The following is a 13,038-nucleotide window of genomic DNA, read 5'->3' on the forward strand; positions in this document are numbered from 1 at the left end:
CTCTCAAATATATCCAAACAATTACAAATTTTATCTTTTCTTTTTGTATATTTTTAGTTACATTCATTGTAGGGATAGAAATCTCCGATCTATTGTTGAGCTAATCTTGCTTTAACTTTTCAATTCATATATTTGACCAATGACTGTTCATCACTAAAAATCATCTAAAAAGTAATTCAGTGAACATTTTGTTCATGTTATAAATAGTATTGGGTTATATATAAAATCTAAAATTTAGAGATGTATTTGAAACTATTTTTTTAAAGTAATGTACTTTAAATAATTAATTAACAAAAATAGGGTTAACATGGTATACACAAATCATGTATCCTATCCTCAAGTACGTTATTGAAATGTGAATGGTAAATCGTGTACCACATTCATGATTTAAGTGCAAATGTATATTATGTACACACGTTACATGGTACACAACTTGTACGCTCTTCTTCACGAAAATTATGTATGAAAAAATCATGGACATCGTTCATGAGTTTCATGAGAAGTGTGGATGTTATCCACAAATTCCACAAAAGAATCGACAACATAGAACAGGGTGATGTGAATTTGATTAACTTGTGTACTTGGTACATGAAATCGATACTCCAAATCTGTCAATAATTTTCATCTCTACCCTAAAATGTAATTTTTTTGACATTATTAATTTTGTTCCTAATTTGCAAGAGTAACATCCAAAAGGCACAAAAAGCCATTAAACATTCATATAACATAACCTTAAAGAATCCAAACAAACAACAAAAAAATAAAGGAGCCAAGCTGCAATCTGCTAGTAAAAGAAGTTAATTCATCAAATAATGAAAATTGCAAACTGTTAATAGGATAAAATTGGAAATGAAAGGAAAAGAAGGTTGACTATATATAAAATTTGATAGTGAATTCTCAAGGAATTACAAAAGAAATTGTGTAGTTAATCTAAGTACACAGTTTATGAGTAAAAAAGAAAGAATTGAACAGAAAAGAATTTTGAGTGAGAAAACAAAAAGAAATGAATTGATGTTCAAGGGAATGTGAAAGAACCTCCAATTTGATTAGTTCCTGATGGAGGACTAATGGCTACCCAAAGAAGAGAAATGGTGATAGCAATGAGGCCTGACCACACAAAAACAATGGTCGGAGTCCTCCCTCTTCTTCCCATCAACCCTTTGGCAAAAGGGTAGAGATGAGCCAGTACCCAAAAACTGAAGAAAACACCTCCAATCAACCGGCTCCATTGTGGTATAACGCTATATATTGTTCGGCTAAACCCGACTGCTATTGCGATTAAGTTTGTGATCATGATTGTGATTGGTGGTATCATTAGAGATGTCCATTTGACAACATAGAGATCAGCAAACTCATCGTCTACGTCATCACCAGCGGATTTCGATGTCAAGGTAAAGGAAATTTCAATCCCAGCAACAACTTTTAGTAGACCTTGAAGAACAGCAGCAAGATGAGCACTTGTACCACCAATCAACCAGAACTGCTCATTCCTCCACCACTCTTCTAATTCGATACCGGACCATCGAATCTCGAGCACGGCAAGCATACACAATGTGAGCGTGATGACTAGAAGGTATGTAAGAAACGTGACGTTAAGCGTTTGGACGATGAACTGGCCAGAGAAGAGGGAAAGTGCTGGTAGAAAGCAGTAGACAATAAGGAAGATTGAAGTGAAAGGGTAGATTCCAACGTTTAAGTATGCTATTCTTTGTAAAACTTTCATTCTTGGACTAGCAAGGAAGGCATTGTTGCGGGAGAAGAAAATCTCGACTGATCCTGTCGCCCATCGAAGCACTTGGTGAAGCCTATCAGTGAGGTTGATTGGAGCTGTGCCGCGGAAAGCATCTCGTTTCGTTACGCAGTAAACGGATTTCCATCCTCTATTATGCATCCTATATCCAGTGACCACATCTTCCGTAACAGATCCATAAATCCACCCGACACGATTACCCCATTCCGTTTTATCTTCATACCAACAAGAAATCACACTTATTGCCTCTGCTACTGTTGAAGCATCAAGGAGATCACGAGGGATCGTAAGAGCACCCGGTGGCCGTCCATTTTTAACGGCTGGATGATCTGCCAACGGCCGCCCTTGATACTCAGCAACTGGGATTGAATCAATAAGGAAAGTAGAGTTCCCAAATCTTTTAGGGAACAAAGATAGATTCATTTCCTCATCATCAGAATCACCCATTCTTAAAGCTCTACTCTCTTCAGGGCTGCTTGCAACTGATGTATGCTTCTTCCGTTGCCCTCCGAAACAACAACTACAAAAACCAGCCTGATGCTCTTTCGATCGAGGTGGATCGAATCCATAAAGGGCAACCCTCCTAAACAGACATCCTGTTCCCACATAAACTGGTCCTTGAAGTCCATCGAGAGCTCGCATATTAACATCAAAGAACACAGTATTGTGATTTGCATATCGATCAGACGGATCAATCCCCTCAAATCTTTGAGGGAACTGCACGTAGCAAAGGCGATCGCCTCCACGATCCATCATGAAGCACATTCCTTCTCTCATTGCCTGAGAGTTATAGATATAGTGGTCACAATCAAGGTTGAGAATGAAGGGACCATTGGACATGATAGCTGAGGCTCGAACAAGAGCATTCATTGCTCCTGCCTTCTTGTTGTGATCGTACCCTGGTCGTTTCTCTCGAGAAACATAAACAAGCAAAGGAAGACGAATATCAACCTCTGAAAGGTCAATAAGTTTCTCATCTTCAACCGTTCCGTGAAGAGGTTCGTCACTAGGTGGCTTCAACATCACCTACATTATCAAAATATGATAGATAATGTCATAAAAAAATTGAAATTGAAATCCCAAAAAACAATATCTCTGAGTTTATTTTAAGCAATACCTGTATTATACCAGCATGGTCACCTTTTGAGTGCTCAGACGATGGTTGTAACCAAGTCCCTGGCCAATGGGTTCCATCAGCCATCCATGTTGCTTTAGTGATCTTCACACTCTCTATTGGTTCATCAACACCAATGTTCTGCCTTTGGACCTTCATAGCTTTGATTTCCTCTCTTGCATGATAAGCATCCGAGCGGCGACGAATCGAGTCAGGAAGTCCATTTATACGAACTTTGAACTCATCGTACTCACGCTTGACACGTCTGCGATCCTTGACAAAATCTGGCTTCACTTTGTTCTTGAATGGATCTCTTTTCAAACTAAAATACGACTCAGGATTGCGGGGTTCAATACCATGCTTTCGGCAAAATGGAACCCAAATATTAGCAAAGCTTGCAGCTTCAGCCATGGCTTCAAAAGTTAAAAGTGCACCTCCATCATCAGAAACATAGCAAGCAAGCTTTTCAACTGGGTAGTCAGCAGCTAGAATGGAGAGGATAGTGTTTGCAGTCACAAGAGGTGGTTCTTTTTCAGGATCTGCAGTGGACACGAAGATATCTATACCTGGGAGATCAGATTTCCCAGTAGGATTACTCGGACTCGGCGTTTCAAATTTCTCCTTCAACACATTAAGATCAGTAGCTCTATTTATAGGACATAACTTTGGTAGTTGATCAAGAAGCCAAGAAAAGGCAAACCAAATTTCACAAACCACTGACATGGCCCAAAGCCAATATGCATCAGTATTTGGATGACTCACTCTCCAAGCTAAGAAGAACCCGAGAACAACCATCCGAACCACGATCAAAAGCCTGTTTCAAAACAATGTTATTATTCTAGAATAAGTTGGGAAGGGAAGAAATCCAAAATGAAAAGTTAACAGTGACATAACAATGTTAGAATGTTAGTGAGAACATACCTATATGGACTCAAAACAGCAGCAGGAATTTTCAGTTTTCGTGTAAGCGGTCGCCATGGTTTATTCATGAATTCCATCGGCTCAACTTCGTCGCTATTCCCATTTTCAAAACCCTCGTCCTTCGGCCAAATAGCATTCCCATATCCATAAGTTCCCCTAGTTTCAAACAGCCATCTATTGTGATCAAATTCTCCAACCCCAGTTTGGCTTCTCATTAATGCAGATTTAGTAGACTTCATCAATGACAATCTTCTCTCCATCTTTGACATTGTAGCTGGTGGAGGAAGTGTAAGAGGTCTTCCATGTTCAACAGCAATTTCATCTAGATCTGTGTTCTTATACGGCTCTTTACAACCAGGGCAAATTCCACCCCCCGTTTTAACTGCATCGACATAGCAATCTCGACATATCTTGAAATCACATTCACATGGGAGGATGTCATTTCCACGTTCATCACTCATAACCTTTGCATCACAACCAGGTATAGCACATCTAGATCCTTTTGTACCAGCCATTTGTGGATGTGTTGCTTCAGATTCAATCACTTTGTCCATCAAATGAGCTCGTGTCACGCTGTTGAACCCACCGGTAAATAGGGAATTCGATACGTATTGCTCTTCAACCTTCTGTGAGATTGAAGGATCCATTGGTTGATTATCAGGTGTTGGAGGAATGTGTACTGTATAGTTCATGAAGTCACCACTCCCAAGCTCACTATCAAGATCATCTCTCGAGTAGCTAATATAGCGACCCGACGAAGTTCTTCGTCCGAACGTCACTGTTGGTGGAAGTGGAGGCTTTTGTGCTTCAGATGCATCAGAAGCTGTTGACAAATTCGAACGGATCGGTTTGAACGACTTCGATGCCATAACCAAACTCAATATAAAGTTCTTAAGTTATACCCAACAACTGCAGAACAAAAGAAACAGAACAGTATTATTAGACATGATTCATAAGAATACACTATTTGGATCAACAGAGATGGATTGTTTTATTAGCCTCAGGGATGAAACTACTAAATTTCTAATATCTTTTTAGTCTAATTATCAATCTATTGCATTTTTCCTACAACCAAAAAGTCAAAGTCTTAAATGATACGCAAAGTAATTAAAGATCATCAATGCACTCAAAGCCCTCTCCAGAATAAGAAAAACAGAGTTTTCCCAAAATCAAAGGATTCATTCTACAAAGAAAAACAGAGTTCTGAGTCAATGAACAGAGCAATACCGCATCCTCTAAACAATAGAAGAAAGAACAATAATTTCAAATGGGCAGTGCAGAAACATAATCAAAATTAAAAAGAAAGCGAAAAACATTAAGAATCATGCATACAAAACCCCCCTTCAAACCATTCTTTTTGGAAGCTGAAAGAAGAGGAAATATCTCTAATAAACATACCTCCTTAGCCAAAACAAAAGGAAACCCACTTCGCAGCAAGCTAAAACTTGAAACAAGAAAGTTGTTGGGCCATTGAGAATGGAGAAGAAAATGAGAAAGGAGAGAAAAAGAGAATAGGGATTGATCGTGAGGAGGACTATGAGCACTAATAGGCCATGATTGAAGGGGGGGAAAAAAAAAGAAGAAAAACAGGACTTAGTCGTGAGTTGTGGGAAAGATTACCAGCATTAATTGACCATTGGGATTATTCCATTCTCAAATAATTTTATATACAAAAACATGAAATCCGAAGATCAGAAGAAGCTTCAGGTGGGCAGAGTGTGATGCTCTGTTTTTTTTTTTTCTTTTTTTACAATTAAGAAACAGCTATGGCGGACTGGTTTGAGATTGATTGGGGTTCGACCCATTTGAGATTTGGTTTTATATTATTAAAATAGAGGATGAAGCGAAGGTGGGGATGAGGAAAAAGAAAAAGTCTTGGAGCTTTCTCTGTCAATGGAGAGCGAAAGTGGACTTTTACTACGCGGACTCGGAAAACAGAGGAAACAGAGAGAAGGTAGATTGGATTTGGTAAAATGGAAATAAAACTAATAATTATTATTATTTTCCGTGTGGAAAGATTCCTAATGTTTGGAAACTGCATTTTTCCCTTTTCCCTTTTTCAATAAAATATATCTTTTTTACCAAATCTGAATGTTAAATTTTCTTTTTGTGACGTGTAATTTATGGGAGGGCATATTGGTATTTTCACTATTTAATTAAATTTAAAAAATGGGAATGTTGCCCAAATTTTGGAAGGAAATGTAATTGGAAGCCACTATGGTGGGGGGTGTGCTGGCAAGAGACTAGAAGGAGAGAGAAGTTAAAAAATTAATAATAACAGGAGGAAAACAAGAAATGAATAAGGAAAAAAAAAAGAGAGTTTTCATAAATAGAAAAATAAGGATAATTATTTACTCAAAATAGCAAAATTTAATCATTTTAGATTTTTATTCGTTTCTATTTTTTATAGATACTAGTCTTTATCAATGATATGTAGACGTTGGTAGAAGTCTGTAAGTATCTATAAGTTTTTTTTTTTTTTTGTTATTTCTATAAATAGTTTTACATTTTTTCTATTTGTGAAAATTTCCCAAAATAAAAAATTAAAACGGTAACCATTTAATTTTAATTTTTAGTTTTTGAAAATTGTATTTATTATCTTATAATTTTGGGGGCAATTGCAACTTTAATTTAAAAAAAATGAAAATTAAATGTTTGTCCTTGGGTTTTCCTTTTTTACAAACATGTCAAATAACTTCTGTCCTGAAAATTTGATTGCTATCTGATTTCTATGTGATTACTACATCTGCAATTACATAAAAGTTAAAAGTCATGGTTTTGGTTTCTTAAAATATATTTGACATACAATACAATTTTTCTATAATTTTTTATTCATAGTTTTCCATGTAAACATTATAGTTCTTACTTCTTTTCGTTTTCAATTTTTTTTTTTCTGATTTTGAAATAGTCATAAAATATAGAGAATAAAATATAAAATAATGCCTCGTTTCGTAACTATTTTTTTTTTTTTTTTGGAAAATTAAGCCTAGGATATTAATTCTCCCTCCAAATTTGTTCCTTTGTTATCTACTTTGCAGGTTTGAAAAATCAAGCCAAATTTTGAGAACTAAAATAAGTAGCTCTCAAAAGGTTGGTTTCAATTTTTGGAATTTGGCTAAGAATTTTACCATTGTAATTAAGAAAGATGCAAATCATTATAAGAAAATGTGGATGAAATAGACTTAATTTTTAAAAACAAAAACAAAAACAAAAAACCAAATGGTTACCTGATGAGACCTAAATGAAAGTAGTATTCAAAGATTTATTTTTCAAAAGGAAAAAAAAAAATTTAAACCTCATATGATAACTATTTTGTTTTTTTTTAAAAAAAAAAAAAAATTAAGCCTACTTTCTCTCAATAGGCTTAATTTTTTTACAATGGTTTGAATCCTTCTTAAGTACAATGGTTAAATTTTTAGACAAATTCTAAAAGTAAAAAGAAATTTCTAAAAACTATTTTTTTAGTTCTAAAAAATTGACTTAGTTTTTTAATCTATTGATTAAAAGTAGATAACAAATGAAGAAATGTGGAGGTGGAAATAATATCTATAAGTTTAATTTTTCAAAATAAAAACTCAAAAACTAAGATCCCATTTGGTAACCATTTTGTTTTTTGTTTTTATTTTTGAAAATTAAGCCTATGGATACTACTTCCACCTCCAAATTTCTTCTTTTGTTATCTATTTTTCACCAATGGTTTAAAAAAACCAAGCCAATTTTCTAGAACTAAAAAAAATAACTTTCAAAAAGTTATTTTTATCTTTGGAATTTGGTTAAGAATTCAACCATTGTATTTAAGAATGATACAAATTATTGTAAAAAATGTGGATGAAATTAGTTTAATTTTCAAAAATAAAAACTAAAAATCAAATAATTATCCAACGAGATCTAAATCGTTATCAAATGAAGCTAAATGATTACTAAAATTAATGAAGGAATTGTTTAATGAATATTGAGTAAGAATGGGAAAAAGTTAAATAAGATTTTGGAAAGTTAAAACAAAAATTAAGAAATAAATTAAAAAATTATGGAAAGAGATAGGTGGTGTTGTATGTATAAATATTGTTTAATGAAGTAAAGATAGGAATAGAAGCAAAATGAATTATGAGATGAGAATGGTTAAAGAGAATTTTGAATGGAAAATATAGCCCCAAAATGTTTATGATTTCGAAATTTTAATCATTTTTAATTCAACTTTTTTTTTTTTTTTTTTTTTTTTTATCCCTAACGATAAAAAACTGTTGTTAGGATAAAAATTTTAGATGTAGAATTACATTTATGCCCTCACTCATTATATACAATATAAATAAATATTCACAATTTTTTATTTAAAAAATCTTGAATGAAGAATTGTATAACTAAATATTTGTTCCACACTCTAGTCGATGCAGTACTATTAATTTGAAATAGTTTTTTTTAATTATGAAATAACTAAATTAAGTACAGATTAAAAAAAAAACTTCATTTGATAATATTACCACATAAAAAAACAATTCAAAGGTGTCATCCACAATGATTCGATGAATGGTTTATTTTATGAATTTTTTAATTATTATTTGACTAGATATTATGGAATACACAAAATCTATAATTATGTATGATTTTAGAAAAATTGTTTACAAAATTTAAGTAATTTCATGATTTTAGTTGAAGTTATTGTTTACAAAATGTTGAGAAGTCGTTTAAAATATCTGAACTTTTTATGTATGATGATATAAATAAAATTTTCTATTTTTTAAAAGTGATTTGAGAGAATAATGAAAAAGCATATTTTTAGAATGAAAAAGAGTTCAAACCATTAGATTTTGTATCCATGATGATTTTTCAGTACACCTTATGGATGTGTTTTCGTGAATATAGCAGAAGCTATAGATTATTCAAATATCTTGTCAATATGAAATTTATGAGATTTGATAAAATATTAGAAGTGCAATTGTATCCCATTGAAAATATTCAAGAAAGTCGTGAACTCTAAATATTATAAAATGAGTCCATGTCTTTAGTTTCAAATTGTCTAAATTAGAAACACTTTAGTTCTAATTCCATTTTTTTTTAGAAAAAATTATCATACACATAAAAGCTTTTTAGTAATTAACTTTTGTGAATAAAAATTAGTAAATTTGTCTAAAAAATAAAAGCATTTGAACACTTTTAAAATATAGGTCCAATGCTATGATTGTAGTGTATTCCAATTTTTTACTAGAATTTCAGTGGGTTACATTTTTAAGTTTAGCCAAATTTCAAAGTAAAAGCACATTTTTCAAAACTCACTTTTATTTTTCCCTTTTCCCTCTCTTTCCCATCATTTTTAGGATACTTGTGATAGATAGAGTAATAAAAGAAAAACAATCTAAAAATATAGCAATCTCTTTAAAATATTTATAAATATAGAACTGTTAACCAGTTAATTTTTAATTTTTTAAATTTTTTTGAATTTTGTCCTTCCTTATATTGTTACATGCCTATTTCTTCATTTTCTTTTTTCTAGTCTTCCTTTTATTTTATTTATTTCTATTATTTTTATGTTATTTCCTTTCTTCAGATTTCGCTTCCATCTCCTCACTCTCCAACATTTCCCTCTCTCCCTCCTCTTCTCATTTTCTACTAGAATATTAGAAAAAAAAAATTACGAGACTGGATTTCAAACCCAAGATTTAAAAGTACTTGATTCATAAGTGACTTAACACCAACAAACTGATCATCAAGTTTAATTATTATAATAAAACGTTAAATATAAATAGCAAATGAAAACGGATTTGAAAGAAACCACTTTTTTAGTCCTAAAAAATGCACCATTTTTGTAAACATTTCTTAAAAGTTTTAGATAAGAAATGATGATAGTTATTAAACAAATTTATTTCTCAAAAAGTGAGAAATGAGAAAGTTATCAAACAAGGGAATCATTTTTTTTTCCTTTTATAGGACTTTAAAAGTATGAAATCTATCCGTAATAAATACGGAAAAATGGCATAGATGGTCCAAAATGAAGGCACAAGTTGAAATATTTATGTATTTGTGTATCATAATATTTGTATTGGTAATATCAATAATTAGTGATATTAGTGATAGAACGTAGATAGATATCATTCATATTCAAGTATTGATGATATTGAACTTAGGTTATCAACAGTAGAAGTCTATTATTGATAATCATGATAAAAGTTTCTCAATAATAGCCACTGATAGCTTTGGGTATTAGTATTTCAAAATTGATAGTCACTAATGAAAATCTAGCAGTGATAACCACTAATATTTTCTTTATTGATAACTTAATCTTTGATGATTTTTTCTCACAGTCAATAACCACTTATAAAAGTCTATCATCGATAGCCAATTTAATGAATTTAATTAATAAAGTTGAATCTCGAACTAAAGTGTAAGTGAAATGCCTAGAAGTTATCACTAATAACATGTTATTAGTGATAGAAGCTATAAATGATAGCATGTTATTTGATGGTAAAAAGGAATGACAGAAGTTATCTCTAATAACATGTTATCAATAGTAGAAGCTATCACCGATAACTACGATATAAGTGATATCAGTAATATCTGTGATAAAACTTAGGTAATATCCATATATTGATGATATCAATAATAAAAAAGTCAATTCTATTTTATGAAAACCTATCATTGATAGCCACTGCTAAAAGCTATCGGTGATAGCCATTGATAAAAGCTATCAATGATAACCACAACTATCAATGATATCCGTATATTAGTATTAAGACTTAGGTATATATTAATAAAATGAATAATATTAATGATAGTAGTGATATGACTTAGGTAAATATCATGGATAGTCACTTATAGACCTCTCATTGATAGACTTCTATCACTTATAACTTTAAATGTTAATTTTTTAAAGATGATAGTTTCCTTTCCAAAGTTGATAACTACTTATAAAAATCTATAATTAATATCCACTGGTAGCCTTAAGTATTAATATTTCAAGTTTGTTTCCAATTGATCAAAGTGTATTAATGATAGCCATTAATAACTGATAGCAAATTGAAAGGTATTTCAAGTGTTACTAATTCAAGGTTATATTAATATTTCTCAAATTGAAAGTTACCACCGATAGCAACTGATAGAAGCTATCAGTGAATCACTAATAGCTACTATCAGTTGTGATTATTGATAGATGCTATCAGTGATAACTTTTAATTTGAGAAAACCGGAAGAAGAAGCACGAAATGGTGGATTGCATATGGGATTTTTAGTCATTTACCTATATAGCTATCATTGATAGATGCTATTAGCAATATCTGATACTAATTTTGTGCCATATTCCTTATATGTTTATCCTTATTCGACATCTTTAATTATTTTTTGTGCAACCAGCTCTATTCTTCAAGTTGTTATTTCGTTCTATTTCAGTTTTTTTTCTCTCTCAAAATTATGTGCCTTCATAATTATAAATTAGGGTTTAAAAGCAATTTTATGATTTTAGAAAACTCACGCTTTTTATGTTTTGTTCACTCATATTGTTTGATGAAACTTCTAACCACATGAAAATGCATACTTGGTGTAGTGCCTTCCTATCTCATCCATTTGTAAACTATTAAATCAAAACCGTTTTTTTTGTTTTTTTCGAGCAAGAAGCGGAATTACACTACAGGGATGAAATGACCTGGTTCAAATGATTTGATCCAAAGTGTCATCACAAGAAGAAGCTCGTGCCATTAAAACAATATACATTGCCTCGTGTTAGTCGAACTGGGATTGGTAGAAGGAAAAAGTCATTTACACCGGTTTCCTACTAGGCTTAGGTCATTCTTGTCGCCTCTATACCCAAAACTATTGTACTTCAAGTTTTTCCTTCAAGCAGTCTCTCAGCATAAACCATTCGTATTCCTTCCCAAATTTGGAAAATGAAATACTAGGCTCCTCCTTAGAATTAACGAGAACATTAGTCTTGGATGAATCTTCTTGAAACGGTTTCCGTTTAGTTTGATAACTATTTAATTTTTTCCCTCAAAAAATGGTTATTTTTTTTACCATTTTTATTATAGTTTTCATCTTTCCTAAATAAAATATTTGAGATTTTAGTCCAATTCTAAAAAAAAAAAAAACAAAAACAAAACAAGTTAACTAAGAACTATTTGATTTTGAAAAAAAAATTTATTCAGTTTTACCATAAATTGTTTTTACCATATCAATACTTTTTAAGTAAATATTTGAGTTCTTAACCACATTTCAAAAACAAAAACACATTTTATTTTATTTTTAAGTTTTCAAAACTTGATTTGAGTGTTAACACTCCTCAAACATACATAACAAAATTCAAAAGAGGATAGAAATCGTGTTATATATTTAAATTTCAATTTGACCTTTTGGCTCACTTTTATAATTTAAGGAAAATATTTGAGTACTCCCTAAACTGCACCCATCTCTGTGCATCCGATGGAGCCACTCAATAAAAAATTACTACTTGGCCGTTTTTGTACTTTTTTTTAAAAAAAATTTCTTTACATATATAAAAATGGAGAATATGAAATTAGGTGATTGGACTCATAATTTAATGAATACTATTGTCAATGTCACATTAATTCTTCTTAAACTTGCTTTCTAATTTGTTTATCTCTTTCCCAAAAAAATGGTTATCTATCCATATTCATATTTTGTAATGAAGGTTGCAAAGTTGATTTTTTCGTCACATTCGTTAAAGCATTTGTGAACTGATTTGTTTGTTTGTTTTTTTTTCATACACGTCTTTAATACTTGCAGTTTCGATATGACTCTCCCTTTCTATAGTACTAAAAAAATTAATATGACTCATTTTGAGATTATTGTAACTTTTAAAATGCTTAGTGACAAACTATATTTTTTAAAAAAATCAGTTATCTAAGAGAAGAAATTAATGTTTGATAAAATTTAAATTTAAACCTAAAAAGCAGGTAACCACACATTTGGTAAGTTGAAACTAAATTTGTTGGGACTTAGTTACAATGACTAAATCAAACATATTATTTTAATTATTTATGTATTAACAATTTAACATTTAATATTTATTTTATAATAAGTTAATTCTAAAAAAGTAATCTATATTATTGGATAACAATTTAGGAAAAATAATTATTCATAAAAATTTTCTATCAGTTAAGATTTTATATGATATAAAATGAATGGATGTGGAAAAAGAAACATAAAAGTATATGATTGAAATTTTTAACAATTAATTAGACATTAAGACAGTATTTTTCAGAAAGATGCCTAGTGATTTTGCATATAAGAAGAAATTGAAAATTAATTT

The 13,038-nt window shown here is 31.1% G+C and overlaps 1 protein-coding gene across 2 annotated transcripts; it reads right to left on the bottom strand.

Annotated features, from left to right (window-relative positions):
* Positions 1-850: 850 nt before the first annotated feature.
* LOC120087780 (cellulose synthase-like protein D3) lies at positions 851-5,687 on the bottom strand. Of its 2 annotated transcripts, none has more exons than XM_039044675.2 (4): positions 5,184-5,687; positions 3,786-4,694; positions 2,868-3,678; positions 851-2,776 (listed from the first exon to the last, which is right to left on the bottom strand). In XM_039044675.2, exons 2-4 carry the CDS (start codon positions 4,652-4,654, stop codon positions 1,016-1,018), a joined length of 3,441 nt encoding a protein of 1,146 aa, XP_038900603.1. In that variant the 5' UTR covers positions 4,655-4,694; positions 5,184-5,687; the 3' UTR covers positions 851-1,015. The 2 variants fall into 2 exon arrangements, with proteins under 2 accessions (XP_038900603.1, XP_038900604.1); XM_039044676.2 differs by having other exon boundaries at positions 5,406-5,588.
* Between the last annotated feature and the right edge of the window lie 7,351 nt (positions 5,688-13,038).

Source organism: Benincasa hispida, chromosome 10, assembly GCF_027475165.1.
Source record: "Benincasa hispida cultivar pf3 chromosome 10, pf3_genome.v1.1, whole genome shotgun sequence".
Classification (NCBI taxonomy): Eukaryota; Viridiplantae; Streptophyta; class Magnoliopsida; order Cucurbitales; family Cucurbitaceae; genus Benincasa; species Benincasa hispida.

What these genes read in the sequence shown, in the direction of transcription:
- LOC120087780 (XM_039044675.2), bottom strand. Translation starts at nt 4,654, where the DNA reads ATGGCATCGAAGTCGTTCAAACCGATCCGTTCGAATTTGTCAACAGCT. An exon ending in GCTGTTTTGAGTCCATATAG is followed by an intron (nt 3,679 to 3,785) that starts GTATGTTCTCAC and finishes GTTTTGAAACAG; the next exon opens with GCTTTTGATCGTGGTTCGGA. An exon ending in ACCATGCTGGTATAATACAG is followed by an intron (nt 2,777 to 2,867) that starts GTATTGCTTAAA and finishes TTGATAATGTAG; the next exon opens with GTGATGTTGAAGCCACCTAG.